The following is a 19,874-nucleotide window of genomic DNA, read 5'->3' as shown; positions in this document are numbered from 1 at the left end:
CATTTGTGAAAAATATGCCAACAATTCCAGTGTGCTGAATGGATGCTTCAATTACACCTTCATGTTGTTTCCTGATATTATTTATTTTGGATCTATACTTCTCAAAACAGGCTCTAGAGGTTTAACGGCTCTAATGAAGACAAACAAATGGAAATTGCACTGTGCATTGTTTTATGTATTTTACTCATTTCCAATCTGATCTGACACATGGCAAAATTATCAAAACTTTCACTATTACCTTTAATAAAATACAAATCTGTCATTGAATTATTCAACACATTTTATTATATTCACTATACACTTATCTAAAACATTGTCTTTATAACTTCATTTGGCTTCTCTTTTACAACAGTCAGGATTATTCAAGTTTATAGCTGCTATGAAAATTACAAAACAGTGGGCTCATTATATGAATGACTGGAAAAGGTAATTCTACTGACACATCAAGGCATAATATAAATATATTGTATTAATACTACATACAGCAATATAGCTCCACTGTCAATTTACATTAGCTAGAAGTGGAAGGAAAGATATTTCCTTTGAGAATTGAGAAATTTGAAAGAGGAGTTTTTGTCTGCGAGGATGTTTAGAAACTGAAAGTTCTGGCTCCCATTTGGAAGACTCAGGGTAGAAATCCTTGGCTGTGACAAAGATGCACAGCTAGAAAAGAAGTCTCCAGTGTCACAGTGCATGCCAAAATTAATTGTTATCTCCCTATGTAAAATTGACATCAATCTTTTCATCAAAAAACCCAAGCTAAAGTTTGTTGTCCTCTTCAATGACTGTGTCATCTTTATCCACCCCTTTCTGGATCATGTTCTTGTCAAAAGACAAGATAATTAGAGATTTGATATCTATGTTTATTTCCAGTGAGCAATAAAGGCTTTTTGGAGATTCGGTAATACAACTGGTTTTGATGGATTTGACAGAATCCTCTAACTCCTACTGAAATAGGTCATTGGTTGGGATCAAATTTGGAAAATAATGCGTTGTGGTGGCTTCCTGAAACACTGCCACATCCAAATGGTCTTGTCAGAGACAAGTCAGACTGACATTGTTGGCAGCAGCAGGTAGTCAATACGTGACAATGAAGTGCCCAGAGTGCAGATGGCCCCCCATTCCTCCTGAGACAAAGCCTGGTGGTAGGTCCATCAGCACCTTCTTTAAATTCCAGATCCATGGAGATCAGAGCAATGCAGATATGACAGCAGGCCAACTGTGATGGTGATCACCCTCCAGGATGATACCTTCACAGTTCAGGATATTGGAACTTGTAAAATCTCAGATTTTTCAGAGGTGTCTCTGTCTTGAAGCTCGCTTGTGGTCTTCTACATGCCTTGATCACACACGCATCTCCCCTGTGTGAATCGTCCAAAATCTGGGATTGTCCTGTTGCCTGTACAGCCTGCCCACCATTCCCCACTGGATTGTAAGGTGACAGAGGCTTGTTTAAGTGGCTGCCTTTGAGAATATTGTGCAGGGTAACAGAACTCCAACAACATCGTGGTGAAGACATAGAAATGGTCTCAATGCCAAGAATCTTCAAAACCACCACCAGATGGCGAAGGTCTTTTTTTTTAGGTTAAAGAACCAGTGTGAAAAAGCCATCAATTTACAATTGTCATCAAGAGAATAAAGAGAGAGAGATAGAGAGAGATTAGGATAAATAATCATTTATGTTGCGGATTGTTGGAAATTCCATATTGACATCAAGAATGTTTAAGGTAGAGATCGTCCCAGAAGGAAGAACCAGTAAAACTTGCAAATGACACCAGCAGTCTGATTTATATTTTTATACTTCAAAAAGGCACTCCACTATGACCATCTCCAAGTGCTTTTTAACTTGCATTTCCTCTGGAATAACATCTATTTAAGGGAAGCTGGATAAGTATTTGAAGTACGGGATGAAATAGTCTTCTTCATCTTCCAATCAATCTGCAAATATGTAGTTACCCTGGCTCCTTTCCCACTGTCTCAGATGATAATATATTTGCTTCCACTTAGAAAGTTTAAGGTTCCACAGCCATGAAATGGGCCATCTTACATTCCTTCTTCATGTCTTATTTTTGTTGGCAGTGCCTACACTGCATAGCTCTTTATCCTGCCATTGTGGTCTCCCACAATATAGTTGCCACATGTGAACTCCATGGCTTCAGGGAACAACCTCGCTTGTGGGGGCAAAAAGAGCAATTAGGATTAGGTTTGGACAACTGCAGCATGGAACGAGATTTAGTAAATGTAAAACACAAAACTGCCCAGACGGAAAAAGAAACAGTAAAGTTTGAGAACGAAGCATATTGGGCGAAAGCAAGGACTGCAGTTGCTGGAGATTAGAGTTGAGTTTGTGGTGCTGGAAATGCACAGCAGGTCAGGAGGCATCCAAGAAGTAGGAGAATCCCGAGGCTCCCAGCCTCCACTCCCGAGGCTTCCAGCCTCATTCCTGATGAAACATCAATTTTCCTGCTCCTCAGATGCTGCCTAACGACGCATATTGGTCTCATTTGTTTTGTAAATTTCAATACAGTGCTCCAGTATGACTAGTATGTTCACTTCCAAGTAATTTTTTTTAACTGATTCTTCCCTCTGGATGGTGTCACCTTTATTTATGCCACCAAGGTTTACCTCGAGAAAAAGACAATGTTTCAAGATGATTCCCTTGTGAGATACAACTGGTATATGCAGCAGGCCTCTGCAGTCATGTCTAGGTTGCTATACCATGGTCTACAGATAAAGAGTGGGAAAGTATGGGTATGTGTAAATGTTACTCCAGTTATAAACGCTTTGTTATGCTTCTTCAAATCCTCCCCGAAAGCTATCAAATAGCTGGCTCGGCTCTGTAGGATTCAGCTCTCAGAACTGTGGTTGTACCACTTCAATCCACAGAAAATAGAAAGCAACTGAATTACTTAAAAAGAACAAAATATAATTGAAACTGTAAACAGAAACAATGCGTACTCCTGCCAAATAATGCCAGTTTCCTTAAGAATTGCTGTTTTCAGTGTAGTTGAAGGGATCTTATACACATGTTCAATGTATTCAGCACTTCCTTGATGCTAAGTGCATGAAGTGGCATCAACAGCTATTTTAAAAACTATGTGCATATTTTAAAGCCTAATGCCAAATAATCATTTGCATTATGACCATAAATTGCATCCTATTTGTAGAATGGTGGTTAGTAAGCATTGAGTTACAAACAGGCCTTCGGATTGTGCACCCTACTGACCTCTTATCCCATTCACTTGACTGCAACCATTAAAACCATCACTATCAACTATCACCACACCTTACTCGAGAGTCATCATCATTACTTAATTTAAGGCGCAGTTTTTATTGAGTTAACAGTTTGCCATGCCTTCAGTGGGATTTCAGTGGATGTTATTTTAATAAATCAAAAATGCCAACAAGTTAGCGCCATTTCAAAATTGAAGATTTGCAGAAAATGAGGAATCGCACCTTATGAGCTTGATCCATGGCCTGTTTCCTGTAGTCCAGTTCTTCATCCAGGTAGCCCTTCTGTTTACTGAAGAGCTCCTGTGAACAGGTGGAGAAATAATTCAGAAACTGCCATGTGTCTTGTGCGGAGGTTTCAATATCACTGACATTATTTGTGAGTTCTGCTTACCTTTTCATTTTCAATGTCATTCATCTTCTGCTGTAGTGCAGACTCTGTCACCTCAATCTGTCGCAACCACTGGAAGTTGAGTGAAAAATCAAACAACCTCTTACAGAATTTAACAACCAGTGAAATTCAATTCTGAATATGTTTAAATATTTCCATAAAGGACTCCTTTTGAGTTCCCACCTGCCTTACCCACATTAATTATGGGTCATCATCAATTAGTTACAATCCCAGTTTGGCTTAATTTCTGAATTAAATGTATTTGCAACACAAAACATAGAAAGCTATGTTTCAATCTGACTGTTATGATTACTTTTTCTCATCTAGCAAACATAAAGAGATTTAAATCCAAGAGTTTAATTGCTTTTTCAGAAGGGTGGTGTATGCACCCATGCAGTGTGCTAGGAGGACACAATGAAACTAGGAATTATTGGGAGTAAAAAAGAGATTATGTTCAAATTGATTTTCTTGTGCAAACCATTGCATTTTTCTAATCCTCCTCTCCTCTCTTTCTAACGCTCCCTTTATTTATCCCACCTGATATCCCGAGGTAAAATAACTAAATGATTTTGCTGTTATAGACCGTAGGCAACTGGAGGAGTAGGCAAGTGTCTGTTCCATCTGATGTTTGTCCAGTTAACACCAAAACAACTTTCTTCTACAACGTGTTTTGTAGTAGCACTAGAAGTGTCTGGCAGTATGCAGTTACTCACATTAAAATTAACACTAACCATGATATTCATAGTCACTCAAATTCCCGATGTTTTCCGCAACATAGGAATTAGAATCAGTACAAATAAAATGGGCATAAAGTATGTGTTGAATTGATAGTTCACTTAAAAAGACACATACTATGTTCAAATATGTACTTGAAACTGAAAAAAATCAAGAGTGTCCTTTATATGATTACATCTTTGGATTTATAGCAGCATTTTTGGTTATTTCTTAACCTTTTTAACCCAGACTTTTTATAATGTTTCACCTCTCGTTTTACTTAGCTTGTCATAGAGTCACAGAGATGTACAGCATGGAAACAGACCCTTCGGTCCAACCCATCCATGCCGACCAGATATCCCAACCCAATCTAGTCCCACCTGCCAGCACCCGGCCCATATCCCTCCAAACCCTTCCTATTCATATACCCATCCAAATGCCTCTTAAATGTTGCAACTCAGGAGATTTTGTATCAGGAGTTCTGTGACTCTACCATTTTGTTGGCCCATATTGGAATAGAATGGGTTAATAACTTCCCCAAAGAGAAATTACTTAAGTTTTCCATAAAGAAACTGAGGAGGAGCAGTGGGCCTAAAGCCAAGACCATTGGCCTGCACTCGAGGTGAAATGTATCCAAATATGGTTCTCTCATCTCGATATGAAGTCAAAGATCTATTACCAAGAAATAGCATATGGTGCAATGAGCAGGCAGTCAGATGCAGTAATTGCAGTCATCATCAAGTGAACCCTCTAGTCATCTTGCTCGTGCCCTAGAAATGCTTTTGACCCAGTGTGAGACACTCAGTAAACACCCAACACCAATGCCAACTTGGGCTGGAAGTTAAATGCCAAGATGTGAATAATTCTCACTCTGTAGAATTCAAACATAGCCTGCACAAAAATGGCTTGGTACGTTTTACATGCACAATTAACGTGCCTGTGAGTCCAGTCCAGTTGCTTACATTTACTGCTGTTTACTGTCTGTACTTTAAGCTGCAGGGCATGAATTTTATGAGCTTGATTGCCATTTTTCAACAAAATAATGTATGATTCAAACTTTTTTTAATGTACCTTTCTAAACATTGCTTTGATTTCTTTCACTTTCTTTTAACATTAACTCATTCAGTGCACTCATTCCTTACAAATCCTTGTTCGACTCCAGTGTTTAACTTTTGTGAAAGATTGTTTAATCAACAATTAAAAATGTTACCTTTTCGGCCAATGTCAAAACTGTTCGGGCCTGAATCACAACCACTTGTTCCTCATTGGTCAAGTTCTAATTAACAAGTAAATAAAGAAAGAAAATAATTAAAATTAACACATTTTTATATTTTCTTCACATCCTAAACACTGTATGCTTCTTTCCCCTTTCTTTGCCAGTGATTTATTTCATCTCTGTAAAGGAATGAGTCATGAAGACAAACAAACCATACACCCAGCGAGATTCGGAATAAATACATGGCAACACCATTAAACCCAAGAGTTGCATCCTCTGACATTATTGTGGGTGGTGTGCCCAACCCAGCAGAAATGGATGAGTTAAGTCCGCAACTCTGTTCAAAATGTACATAATTGTTTTAATTAGGGCAAATATAACACAAATATTTATCTCCTCTAATTTGATAAATGATTGAACTTCTGTCTGATTGACCAATTGCCCCTTATAATTACAATTAAGTTGATTGTGGTCAGTCTGAAGATTTTGCATCAGTTTACAAGACAATTTATTTGTTTTGAATAGGAAGACAGACAGTGTCAGTACGTGATTGAAGAAGGTTGGCAATGGCAACTTGATGGAGATTGTTTAGCCCCACAGGTATCTCCAAAGCGACTACTGACTGTGGTCAGAAGTAGAAGTGATTGCACAAACCTTGTCAATTACACCAAAACCTCATTCCTATTAGCAAGATAGCATTCTAAATCTATTATTGTAGAGTCTGGTTAATTGTAGGGATGAATTTCCTCTGCATTGACCTTCAGTATATTATTTCTCAAAGTTGAAAGCAATGGAGAAATGGACTCTAGCTCATTAAGCCAAACCTACACTGCGCTAGTGTTTATTTATAGTTTACATAGAGACCAGTTCCTCATGTCTCAATGGGGTGCAAAAACTATATTTTGACAGTTTTCAGCATATTTAACAAAGGGATTTTTATTTATTCAGATATCTAAGATACACTACCTTTCATTGTGGTGATATTTTTTGGGGAGTTTTGACTCAAGATATTTACAGCTGGTCAAGCAGCATATGAGGAGGAGGAGAGTTGATGTTTTGGGCATAAGCCCTGCATCAGGACCTATGCCCGAAATGTCAATTCTCCTGCTCCTCAGATGCTGCCTGACATGCTGTGCTTTTCCAGCACCACACTCTCGACTCTGATCTCCAGCATTGGCAACCCTCACTTTCTCCTCAAGATATTTACCCCTTGCAGCACCTCAGGTCAATATCTGAGTACGTAATATTGAACACAGCGACAATTTTTTTTGTCAACATCAGAATGCAGCAGAGTAAATATACAATGTGCAAATACAAAGTTAATAACATTTGTTATGTTTTGGGAAAGTCTCTCTATTTTCAGGTGAAATGGAGGAATGAAGGGAGGTCATGTGACCAGCTCTGAATTCTGCTGACCGCTAGCTTGGGTGACTTGGTTGCTATGGGAATAAAGGACTTAAGTGAAGAAATTTGCTGAGTAGGTGAAGGATGTTCAAACGAATAAACAATGGCAACAGCATATGTGCTGACAATGGGTATGCTATTAGTCTACAAGGTGCACAGGGGAGGTGTTAGGAATATCACATTTTGTGAACGGTTAACCTTTAAACTTTTTAGACAATTTCAAACTAAAATGAACTGTGGAGGGGTGTGGCTTAGATAATAGCTAATTAGCATATCTACATGGTCACAAGGCTCATGTGATTTACATGCCTTAAGGAAAAGAGAAGTCTATAGTGAGCCATTGTAGGTTTGAGTTGCAGGTTTTCCTAAACCTCACAGACATATTCAGTTACAGGAATCGAGAGAAAGATAACGTCCATGGAGGAGGTACACACTTGGATCAAAGATACTAAATTCATAAGGATTTAAACAAGGCTGGAAGATTTCCTTAGTATTGGCCTGAAAATGGAATTACTAAGATGATTCTCCCTGTGGAAGTCAGTGCAGGGATTAGAAGTTACCTACTGGTAAGGAAAAAGAAAGCAACCCATTGGGAGTTGAGAATAACTTTGGAGTAATTCCTGAAGATTAAAGTTTCTAATTGCAAATCCAATAACATAATTGTCGAGGTGGATTTTTGGGCAGTTTAGAAGTTAGAAGGGGTATCTTTTTCTACACTTTAAAATGTAAGTTATCCAGTGAATAGTGTTGCACAATGTTGCTTTTAGTGTTTATTACAGTAAAATACTGAAAATGTGAAATCTTGTCATGTGATCCTTCTAGTCAGACATTGGAAATATAAATATCTTTTTTAAAAAATCAGTCTTCATGGGAATTGTAACAGCGATAATGTCTCAAGCCATAAACTGTCAACCATAATTATTATGGATAAAGCACATGACTTAATAATAGTGTCACAGTCTAAATTCACAGCAATTGAGTTCCCAACCATTCTTATAGCATGATTTATGAGTGGGCAGCAGCAGCCCAGGTTTCCCTGAACATTGGATTCTGTACTCCAGTGTCACTTTTTTATTCCATCAGAATTCCCAACCTGAAACCACTGGATTGATAGGCTTGGCTCTTTGTCGGGTGGGGAACGCTGGCGCAGAAATCACAGCCAAGGATAAGACAGGTTTTGTGCTGCTACATTAGACAGCATGAGGAAGTGAGCAGAGCTGTACTGTGAGGTAAGAGGAGACAGATTGGGGCAGAGCCATAGGTGACGATCTGCTTCATCCTTGGAAGACGAGGTCAGATAACAGGATGGAAAAGCTCAAATCATGGTAAAGGAATGAAGGAAACAGGTGGTCACAGAGGAAGCAGCCATCATCTACAAACACTGCTGAGAACCAGCTTCCTGGATTTCCTGAGGCCATGGTTAACATTAAAATAGGGGGGAAAAAAATAAAGTATACAACTTATTAAAAATAGCGCTATGAGCAATCCACCTATGTCTTGTGTATGAATTCCATTTAACTGTACAAAAGTGAATGGACATGAACTGGGAACTCATTTGTTCCCTAAAAGTAACAACAGGCTGAAACTGTGATTGCTCGTTTAGGAGGTATCAGTTAATTGTGTGCAAGTGTATAAGTAAATGTCTTAGTGTATAAAGATCAGGGCTGGTTCTGGTCTTCATCACCAGGTTTGCTGAACAGTGGTGAGTTGGTTGTCTATTGTCCATCTTTTCTATCTTTGATAGAGTGATGGTTCAAGAGAGCCTCAGGTCAGGTCTGATATTTTAGAAATAATTACATTTTACCCAATCAAAACCCACCTGTTTTGAATCATAGAATCCCTACAGTGTGGAAGCAGGCCATTTGACCCAATGAGTCCACACCAACCCTCCAAAGAGCATCCAACCAGACCCCCCCCCCCCCCACCCTATCCCTATAATCCTGCATTTCCCATGGCTAGTCCATCTAGTGTGCACATCTCTGGATATTATGGGGCAATTTAGCATGGCCAGCCCACCTAACTTGCACATCTTTGGACTGTGGGCAGAAACTGGAGTACCCAATGGAAATCCACGCAGACATGGGGAGGACGTACAAACTTCACAGGCAGTCGCCCAAGGCTGGAATCAAACCTTGGTCCCTGGCACTGTGAGGCAGCAAATGTTTTAACATTTGTTTCAATAGGGAATTGCAGCTCATTGCAGTCTCAGGTTGCTGGTGAGAAACCTTGTCTGCCAGCAGATGTTTTGGGCAGCTATTGATATGCTACCAATGATTTTCCACCTATTAGAATGAAAAATATAAACACAGACATCCATCTGTAAGTTCTTTCTACATACAGCTACAAGCAATGCAGAATGAGGAAATAAGATGCTAGGGTTAGAGGTTTGTAATTATGCATGACTATTGGTGCTGAGAAGAAATGTTATTGAACTTGGTCTTTGACTTTAAAACTATTACTCAGATATCTCTGGATGTAGGGCAATTGTTTTAAATAGTTACATACAGTGCATTAAAAGACATAAGTTGAGTGTTTTCAGTAGATTCAGAATTTTCTGCATATACCAGCTCATGCCTTTTAGTGAAGGCCAGGCTTAACTTTGCGCTGTCTAAATTATAATGGACAGTGTTCAATACAATTCTTCTTTGTTACTTAGATAAATGATTAGGGAGTAAAATGTGATAGCTCACAAAACAAAGTGCATGAAAGGCATTGCACAATTCATCCATGACCATTCCTTACAATGTAAGCAGCACACCAGCTTTGGGTTACCAATGATTGAATGAGTATGTAGCCCAGCAGTAAATGCTGTTGAATGGTTGCACACCTGAGCAAAAGGCCAAAGTTGGGTTTGATGCTCGCACCATCCAAAAGCAAGCCTGGCCTTCTGAAGCTGGAGGTTCATTCTGGTTGGAACAGGTGCTGGAAACAGCAGAGGAGTGAATTCTGGTCTCCTTCCTATCGGAAAGATGTTGTGAAACTTAAAAGGGTTCAGAAAAGATTTACAAGGATGTTGCCAGGGTTGGGGAATTTGAGCTATAGGGAGAGGCTGACCAGGCTGGGGCTGTTTTCCCTGGAGAGTTGGAGGCTGAAGGGTGACTTTATAGAGGTTTACAAAATTATGAGGGACATGGATAGGGTAAATAGGCAAAGTCTTTTCCTTGGGGCCGGGGAGTCCAGAACTAGAGGGTATAGGTTTAGGGTGAGAGGGGAAAGATAAAAAGAGACCTACGGGGCAACTTTTTCTCACAGAGGGCGTTACTGGTATGGAACGAACTGCCCGAGGAAGTGGTGGAGGCTGGTACAATTGAAACAATTAAGAAGCATTTGGATGGGTATATGAATAGGAATTGTTTGGAGGGATATGGGCCGGGTGCTGGCGGGTGGGACTAGATTGGGTTGGGATATCTGGTTGGCATGGATGGGTTGGACCGAAGGGTCTATTTCTATGCTGTACATCTTCATGACTCTATGACTCTATGGTTCAACAGGAGAGAAAGAGTGCTCCAAAGTTCTTAAAAACTGCACTTGAAGTGGGAGGTTGACAAGTGCAGAGATGTCCCCCATTCACAGAAGGCACAAAGAGATACTTAGAGATATACCATGGGATTCAAAAGGCCTTTGCAGTCAATGCTGAGGACTTGAATATATTGCTATAAAAAGTTTTATGATCCCACACAAATGCCAAAAGTCAATGAAGTCATTTTTACATTCCAATCTTACCAGCTGAATCACAGCTTCCAATAATGCTCAATGTGCCACACATCTTCACTCACTTAACAAGAGTTTCTCTCAATCGAAAATCATGCTGAACATTAACAGCTTTGCCTCAGCCTCACTCAGTAAGCACTGCTGCAAGCTGAACATCCACAGTTTACAGCTATTCAACCGCAATAGCCATATCATCAAACAGATTGCACTACGCTCATTTGTACCCTTCCCACTCTCTTGCAGAACAAGCTGATGCATAACCAGAGGGAGCAGAATCTAAAAATTCACTATCTTTGGAGTGGGAGTGATTGAGCTAGTCACGAGCTATGAGCTGAAAATGAAAAAGTTGGCAATATACCCGTGGCTGATCCATCATCTCATATTGCACTCACCACTCCTCCACAACGACCTTCTCTGATTTACAACTTTCAGATGATAGAAGCATGCAGCTGTTGCTTTCGCCACCTCCCCTCACCACAATCTTATCCTTCAAACGTTCTCCTCACAAATAACCAAGAAAACAACCCAACCAGGCAATGTTGGAAGATCAAGTGGTAGAAGAGCAGGAAGGTAGTGATGAAATAGAATCACTGCCACTTGCTCTCACACTGGCAGCACCCTCACACTATTCACAGATTGACAGGGTGCTCACTTATGATGATACATTAGAGCTGGGACCTGCATGGTGAGAGGTAGCAGGCAAGAGTAGACTTCAGCAAGTGCTGGGGGTAAGGATAGTTTTAGGTACCAGACTTGTGCTAGCACTTGCTAGAGTGTGAAGTGTTGTGTGAATTTTGATCAAAAGTACTCAGGTGAACACCCTGTTGAAGTGGCTGACAGAGGTAGGCTTGATGGTTGTGTGTGGTGAAGTGCTTGGTGTATTGGCACGCCTAATGAAGCAGTCAGTGGCGTGAAGCACATAAGAGTCAGCCTCTAATTGGGTACAGAACCTTTCACTGTGATTGCAGCCTATCCTCTCCATTTGGGAAGTGTTGGCCAACTCTGCAAGAACACTTGTGAACTCTTCCATGATACAATGCCTGACTGTACAGGCAGAAACAATCCAAAATCTAGGTTATACAGTGGAAGGTCAGATTTCCAGCATATAGCTGTGCCCTTTAGGAATTGACCAGCTCAGAGAGCATTGGTTGCTGTCAAGCCATTCTTGACGATGGACACGGAGGTCCCCCCTATGCCCTTGATACCTTCAAGGTTTCCTTCGAGGGCTGTTCAAAGTGAAGGACGACTGAATCATCAGCAGCAAGTATCAGTACTTGGTAATTAGAAAGAGATTTCCTTGACTATATTTGGCCTTCTGCCATGAAACGTCATGGTGTCTGTGGTCACTGTTGAGGACTCCCAGAGCGATTTCCTCCTAAACAGGTACCATGGTAACCCCTGATGTTAGGAGGAGTTTGCAGGATCGACAGGCCTTAGTTTGTCATTTACGGCACCTCAGTCTATGTCAGATTCCATTTATGTGACTTTTATGTGGTTTGATGTACTGAACATCTTTCTCAATTATTTCAGAAGATAATCATGAGTCAACCACCTAGACCCAATAATCTTGGCAGATTTCCTTCCTTAAAGGACATGAGTGAATCATAAGGATTTTTAAAACAATTGTATGTGGCTTCACAGTCATCATTAGACCTTTAATCCCAGATTTTCTTCAAAGTTGAGTTACACCATTTGGCATGGTGGGATTCAAATCCCCAAGGCATTAGCTAGGTCTCTGGAGTACTAATCCCGTGACAAGACCAGTACACCAATGCCTCCCCTTAGTGATGACGAGGTTGTACAGCATGCAGCAGACCATCGTAAATTTTAACATGAACTGTGATAGCACTGTCAGTCTTCTCTAGAACTATCCAAGCAGTGAAAGAGTTTTCTTTTATAACCACTCCAATAGCCTGTTTAATCACATTGTGTGTGACTGCGTGATGTTTTCCATTCTGCTGGCTTGTGCTTGGCACATGATGGAGTCATGAGTCAGCTGGTCAGCAGCAATGGTGTCCAATAGCTACCCCTGGCTTGCTCAGGCACAGAGAACTGGTGTGGAATAAAGGCATCTCAACTGTTGCCAGGATTTAAAACAAAAACCTTCATGGGATGTGGGCATTGTTGGCTAGGCCCAGCATTTATTGCCCACGTCTAATGGCCCGAAGGGCAGTCAAGAGTCAACCACATTGCTCTGGGTCTGGAATCACGTGTAGGCCAATGGATCCATAGTTATCATAGACCCTTAATTCCACATAGCTTTTATTAAATTCAAGCTCCACTACCTGCCATGGTAGGATTCGAAATAGAGGCCCCAGTATTTTCCCTGGCTGTCTGGATTAACAGTGCAGCAATTATACCACAATGCCATCAACTCACCATTTACTAAGCACTGGTCTGGATGCTGCACATACCAGCTAGTTATCAAGGCAGTGGAGTCCACTCTGGTTGTGCTACATCCCACAATTGACATGCAGTACCCAAGAAAGAGACATATGCCCTTTCAGCAGCAGCTGGCATTGGGCAGCCTGCAGTCATTGTGAAATCACACGTGCATTCGGCCAGTTTCTCTCTGGTGAGGGAAAATGAAACGTATTCAGCTCTTCCTGCATACCGAATCTGCAAACTCCGCTATGGCGAAATGGGAGATATTGCAAATCTCACGTGATTGACAATCATCTGCACAGACAGCAGCAATGTGCTCCTTCACCTTTTCTGGACTGCAGTTCAGATTGTGAAAGGGGAAGGCTTCTACAAGAATCTCTTGATGCCACAGGGACTTTCGTTAATTAGGACAGATCACATGGAGCCTTGACCATCAGCTAGAGATCCAGTGAGATCCCTGGCCATGTTTTTCGGGGAGACAGGCTGCCATCTTGTGCCACTCATATACTTAAAAGGCCAGTGGGTGGGCCTTCCCCCTGAAATCTGTCGTAACCAGGTGGCCATTCAGAACTCTTTGACTCCGAACAACATCACCAGGTTGACAGCGAGAGCAACACTATGGCTTTCAGCAGCTTCCATGCTTCCTGTGGTCCGTCATTCAGGCACTGCATAACTTATGTAAGGGATCCTTCTCCCCACGCTGCCCACACAACAAGGTTTGTTTGTGGTGCTTCCTGCTTGGAGCAATGCAGGGCTAATACCAGTGGTAGCAGGATGAGGCTGTCCATTGTGCATTAAGAGTCCACTTAAGAACCACAATGGACCGTGAGGTGGCAATGCCACCTGCAGGCCTTCCTGACAAGGACTGCATTTGGGTGAAGGTGCAAAGGTGACTCACTTTTCCTCCACCTGATTAAATGCCACCCCCTAAACTACCCCTCCATGCCACCCATGTTGGAGCACACATGATTCTGGCCATTCTTTCTCACTGATATTGAGGGAGGACAATGGGTCACTGAAGACCTTAAATGGACATGGCTTTCTGCAGAGGACTCTTCTCCCCCTTTTTCAAGTTGCTTTGTTCTTTTCCAACAGCTTGCCCTCCTCTGGAATACTTTTTCTCATTCTCTCTGTCTGCAGCAACCCCCAGGCTGGAAGCCAAACTTCACACCTATTCCTGGGAGCAATTGCAGGTCCAAGCAGAACTCTTGATGTCAAGACAAAATCCTTCAGCATGTGGGTTACCTCAATTCCTGCTACCTTGCACAAATTTAAAAGACACGGTGCACCACCAAATGCTTTTATACACTCAGCAGCAGCCAACTGAAATCAATTGGCAACTAACCTGACGATGCCCCCTGCTGGGGGTGGTGAGGGGGTTCATTAGGAGGGATGGTGGAGGGGAGGGTCATGTGAACACAAATTCAGCTGTGCCCAAAGTCGAAAAAGAACATCAGTTGTGTTATGGAGATTGAAAATCGCACCGTCAGCATCAAATCAGCCTAACATAATGACCAACATCGCTTTGCACTCAGCACATGTACTCTATGCCCATGTTGACACAGTTCCCAGAATGATACTCCATGCAGTCTGGAGCAGAACTGTGCACCAACAGCACAGACGCCATTTTGGAACCGAAATGGCACCCGCCAGACTAAATAAACACTTGGCAATTCTGTGGCATAAGAGTTTGCTGTTGTATAACATACAAGGTTGATTAACACTAATTATAAAATTCACTCAGGCAAATTCCCCTGACAGGATTATAAAATAGGAAAGAATTCATGCATGATCAGAAATGCAACCTACACTTACGGCGTTATCTCCTAAAATATCCAACTGTTTCATGAGGTCTGCTATCGTAATGTCCTGAAAAGAAAATAAGGAAAATGATTAAAAAGATATGTCTAATGATGCATTAAACGTCTCAGTCTGTCTCATTATTAAGCTGAATTAAAGCTCTGCCTTCTAAGGAAGTGCGGCAAGAGGTGGCACCTACTTGTACTCCTTCTGCCTCACAGTAGACTTGGAGAGGACTCATTTCCTCTGGAAATGGGATATGATGAAAATTAATGGCAGGTGATCGTCGTTCTCGTTCCTGAAACACAATAACACTTTTTTGAGGAAAATAGGTGCCTTTTTTCAAATTGAAAAGCAAATCCCAATAAGGGAAAGGAATTCTTTGGTGTACAAAAGCTGTGGCTCAAATCTTCTTGGGGGTGGGGACTGCTAGGTGAGATCATTGAGTGGGGATTGTTGAGTTGTATGGGGAAGTGGAGGTAGATGAGGGAGTGCTGAGTGGGTGAGGAGGGGGTGGGGAGAGATGAGAGATAGCCTATACCAGGTCCTAAGCCATTGATTTAAAGTTCTCGGTAAAATTATCCAAATCTCACATCAAATTCAAACGTCTTCCACAAATCTCCAATAGCTGAGTCTGTGTTGGAGGTAATTGCTCAGAGTTCAAGGTAGTGTATCTTAATCATTAGAAATGTGAATTTCATGTGCAAGTATTGTACATTTGTGACCTGGGACTTTGTTGTGATCTTTAACTGTAACAATGGCAAATATCTCAATTTTTTGTTGGTTTACAATTGAAAGATTCAGTCCACTAAATACTTTATCAAATGAGTTGCCCATAATGAGGTTGATCTGGGCTAATAATTTCACCATGATTGCACCGGCATTCCCAACATGGAACCACTTAGGTAAAACAAGGAGTGGGGTCCTTTGAACAAATGGTAAGAAAACATGTTTTGCAAAGTTTTGAATGAATGCATCAAGTTCGTAACATCGGCCTGGAATTTGTGATAGCAGTAGCAGGGAAACTATTCATATTTGCCATCATTGCTCTATAAGTGTAATAGTCACCTCTAGTGTTCCCCTGCTCTCCCACAAGGTGCTATAATCTTCGAAAAAGCAACCTACGCAGAATCAAAGGTCTGACGCAAATGTTAATCTTTTATGCACTATGCTTGCATAAAAATTGAAAATAATAAGCCTTATTGATTGACGTAACTGAGACTTTAAAACATATTAAATTATAAACTTATGAACAACACCTCTGGTCCTGAAAAACTAATTTTATAAGTCTGGACCGCAGTCTTTCAAAAAAACAGCAGAATTTCCATCTTTTTTTATTTTTAAGGTATATTTATGATATTTCAGCTTCTACCTCAATTTTATGCATATGTTCCTTTTTAACTACCTGTAAAATGATTAAAATGTGAATTATGAATATTGCCTTTCACTTTCTGTTTTGCAGGCTGTAAGAATTCTTCAATCCAACTGGTTGGTCAGTCGCCTTGCTAATTGCACAGTTCCTGAACATTGCAGACTTCTGTGAGGTCAGATTAAAAACGCACAAGACTAGCAGAATTTGACAGTCTCGAGCCTGCTAAGATTTTGTGAGCAGCTTTTATCAAGAATAACAAAGGACCCTCTCCCTTCATTGTTGACCACAAAATCTGGTCCAAAGTGATCTAATTTTTGGCAGCTGCATCAGTCTATCATAAAGCATGTTCAGTAATGTAATGGCTCAGCTTATTGGTATCACGAAGAATGTTTCTGCTCCAAGCAGGTACAGTGATGTGAATTAATTAGTGAAGATTACCTCTTTTCAGCAGTTCTACTGTAATCGAGAAAGATGTGCGTAAAAATGAAAGGAAATCTTCATCAATAAACTTACAATGTTGTTATATACCATGCAGAGGAATTCTTCCCCATCAATGAAATAGGAAAAGGCAAAGAAAATCCTCAAATTTGTCTTACTTCAAGTTCTAGGATACGAAACTCTAAAAGCTCATTTTGATCTTTCACATCCTGCACATCATGTCTAAGGCGGTTTTCCTCAAACTCCATTTGCCGAATCTGTGAAAATTAAAAACATCACATTCATTTTCACTCCTGTTTCTGTTCTTTCATTGAGGACGCCTTGACTTTGTATCAAGCCGCATGGAAATTTAGATAGTGAAGTGGTGTTTTAAATTCTACTTGCGTTTGGAGGAAAGAGATACCTTTTCGAGTAGTTCTTGGTTCCAGCGATAAAGTGCTTGTTTCTCCTCGATCCATTTCATGTCCTCGGAAATAAAATGGACAAAATGTGCTTTTGAAGTTCTCAGGCAGATTTTAAAATGCTTGCTGTTCATAACCCAATCTATAATGAATGTGGTTTATATGCTATTCTTAAATGTCAAAATACAAAATGAACAGTTTCTTTAATTACTATGTCTATTCTGGGTTTTCCAATGCTTCCCTATCCTTGTCCCCCTCCCCTTTCTCCTTCTCATCTATATGCTGCCCTTCAGGTATATTATCCTCAAGCAGGATCAATTTACACATATATGCAGATGACACCCGGTTCAATCATATACACCACTTTTAATACACAAGCATCTCCGTGCTGTAAAACCTTATTTTGCTGTTACTGATTTCTTCAGATTTTGTGAATCAGAAGCTTAATTGGTAACTTTACAGGCAAGTATTTATGCTAGCCAAATGTCGGCGACACGGTGGCTTAGTGGCTTAGTGGTTAGCACTGCTGCCTCACAGTCCCAGGGACCTGGGTTCACTTCCTGCCTTGGGTGAGTGTCTGTGTGGAGTTTGCACATTCACCCCGTGTCTGCGTGGGTTTCCTCCAGGTACTCTGGTTTCCTCTCACAGTCCAAAGATGTACAGGTTAGGTGAATTGGCCATGCTAAATTGCCTGTAGCGTTAGGTCATTAGTCAGGGGTGAATGTAGGGGAATGGGTCTGGGTGGGTTGCTCTTTGGAGGGTTGGTGTGGACTTATTGGGCCGAAGGGCCTGTTTCCACACTGTAGGGAATTTAATCATGGTGAGTACATATTGTGGATGTCTTTGAGGTTACATATTTTGATGTGATATTTTTTGAAAGGTCCAAAATTATAGACGCGTCAGGCAAAACGTTTTTAATTCTATAGATATTAGTCTGAATATCATGAAAATAATGTTAATAATATTTAAATGGTATAGGATTTGAATAGGGAACCACAAAGAAATTACTGTGTGGTTGAAAACAGATTTGGAAAACCAATTTTTTTTTTTATCTTGTAGAAAATGATTGTGTCCAATCTAGCATCATGAAACAGAAGCCAGTGATGCAGTAATTCGGCTGAAGTGTTCTTAATGTAAATATATGACTCAAATAATGCATGACTTTCATTTGCTATTTTGTCCATCTATTATTTTAGTTTTTATGAATTTCTATGCAATATCTCTTATCTATCTTTTCCATAACATTGTGATTAAAAACACATTTTAACGCTTTTAGCTGGTGGAAGGTGAGAAAATTGTTAATACCTGATTGTTCAAAAATAGTAGACCCAAATGATTTTAAGGCAAACTGCATCTAGAACTCTGAAAATTGACTGGTCATGTCCTTGATATGACAAGAGAATCTTGAAGACGATATTTGTGCACCAAATAGAAGTCCTTTGTGCTGGACAGATTCTCAACAGAACACCCCATTATACTCAGGAAAGATAACTCAAGATCACCCACCAGGGTTTCAGAAGGCTGTTTGATTTAATGCGGTTAATTCTTACCTGCCCCTGTTGTGCAAGAGCCTTCTCCAGATCTTCAATTTTAGTTTGATATCTGTGGTTTTCTGCCTGTAATTGTTCACGAGTCTAAAAGAAGAATATAAATGGGGAAGGTGAACAAATATTTCTGCTACAATCACCTTTTACAAAATGTTAGTGTCAAACACTATCTGCTCTGCTATATGCCCATATGAAAACTAAAATATCCTAATGTGTTGCACTAATATGCCCCAGTATGTGCTCTTGTGGTGCAGTAATAATATCCCTCCCTCTGAGCTAGGAGGCCAGGTTCAATTCCCACCTGCTCTAGAGCTGTGTCATAACATCTCTGAACAGGTTTGTTAAAAACATCTGTATTGTGTTTTAATATCTCTGGCTTCCTACCAACCATTCTTTCTTTTTAAACCAAAGATGTTTGTTTTGATTTTGAAAAATGTGGATGAAAGTGAATTTAGAGATCTTTGTTCATGAAAAAGGATCAGCTAATTATTTGAAAAAAATTGCTGTCTAATCATGCCTATGAATACTGCAATAACTGAACAGGTACAGTATCCTCTTTAACCAACACCTCAGCATTAAGAAGGACTCACTTCCACTCCAGTTGGATGGCTTCTGGGAATTCCAATGCGTGATGTTCATATTCTGCCACATGGGGGGCAGCTGGTAGGGTTGGCAGATGATATTTTCAGTGGTTTGTGTACGATCCCCAGCTCAGTCGCTGCATGATTTTGTCTGGCTGTTGCTGTCATTAATAGGAGCCTTCTATGGTTTTTTTAAGCTGCGGAAGTTTACAGTTAATGGTGTGGCATATGATTTTAAAAACAGCATGTCAACGACGTGTTCACAAGCAGGATTGGGATAGAGGAGACAAGAGTTTTCACCATGGCCAGAATCACCGAGGATGTTCAGGGAACAATTGCCCTACATCAACCTCAGCAAAAGATGGTGTGAGTGATATCTGCACTTGGCCAGAGCAAAATGTCTTTAGTGAAATCTACCACCTGCTGCAGTCACAAATGCAACCTCAGAGGAAGTTGAGGGTAACACAGCCAGTTCCCATGGAGCTGATTGTGGCCATGAGGTTTTCTGTGTCTGGCATCGACCAGGAGTAGTTGGTAGTTTCAATATTACCCAGTTTGCCGTCAGCTATTACAGACAGGAAGTCATTTACACTCTTGAAGGTCTTATGAGGTTAGGCTGAGGGACTTGAGACTATTTTCATTGGAGAAAAGAAAGTTAAGAGGTGACTTAATAGAGACATATA

General features: G+C 40.6%; 1 protein-coding gene across 21 annotated transcripts in view; it reads right to left on the bottom strand.

Annotated features, from left to right (window-relative positions):
- Positions 1-19,874, bottom strand: part of jakmip3 (Janus kinase and microtubule interacting protein 3) — a 377,671-nt gene that overhangs the window by 107,541 nt on the left and 250,256 nt on the right. For 14 of the 21 annotated variants that reach the window (XR_015760937.1, XR_015760934.1, XR_015760936.1 and 11 more), the window contains 8 exons: positions 18,614-18,697; positions 17,066-17,128; positions 16,821-16,919; positions 15,052-15,150; positions 14,862-14,921; positions 5,547-5,612; positions 3,626-3,694; positions 3,457-3,534 (listed from right to left, as the gene is read on the bottom strand). Coding sequence is in view for 8 of the 21 variants with exons in the window: in XM_043712580.2 (XP_043568515.1) it covers positions 3,457-3,534; positions 3,626-3,694; positions 5,547-5,612; positions 14,862-14,921; positions 15,052-15,150; positions 16,821-16,919; positions 17,066-17,128; positions 18,614-18,697 (618 nt within the window). In the remaining 13 variants the exon portion in view is untranslated. The remainder of the gene's footprint in view (positions 1-3,456; positions 3,535-3,625; positions 3,695-5,546; positions 5,613-14,861; positions 14,922-15,051; positions 15,151-16,820; positions 16,920-17,065; positions 17,129-18,613; positions 18,698-19,874) is intronic. The other 7 variants (XR_015760939.1, XR_015760941.1, XR_015760944.1 and 4 more) reach the window with 1 other exon arrangement.

Source organism: Chiloscyllium plagiosum, unplaced genomic scaffold (assembly GCF_037043375.1).
Source record: "Chiloscyllium plagiosum isolate Xiang-an unplaced genomic scaffold, Cpla_swu_hap1 HiC_scaffold_22, whole genome shotgun sequence".
Taxonomy (NCBI): domain Eukaryota; kingdom Metazoa; phylum Chordata; class Chondrichthyes; order Orectolobiformes; family Hemiscylliidae; genus Chiloscyllium; species Chiloscyllium plagiosum.
This window is presented reverse-complemented; position numbering and strand designations above follow the sequence as displayed.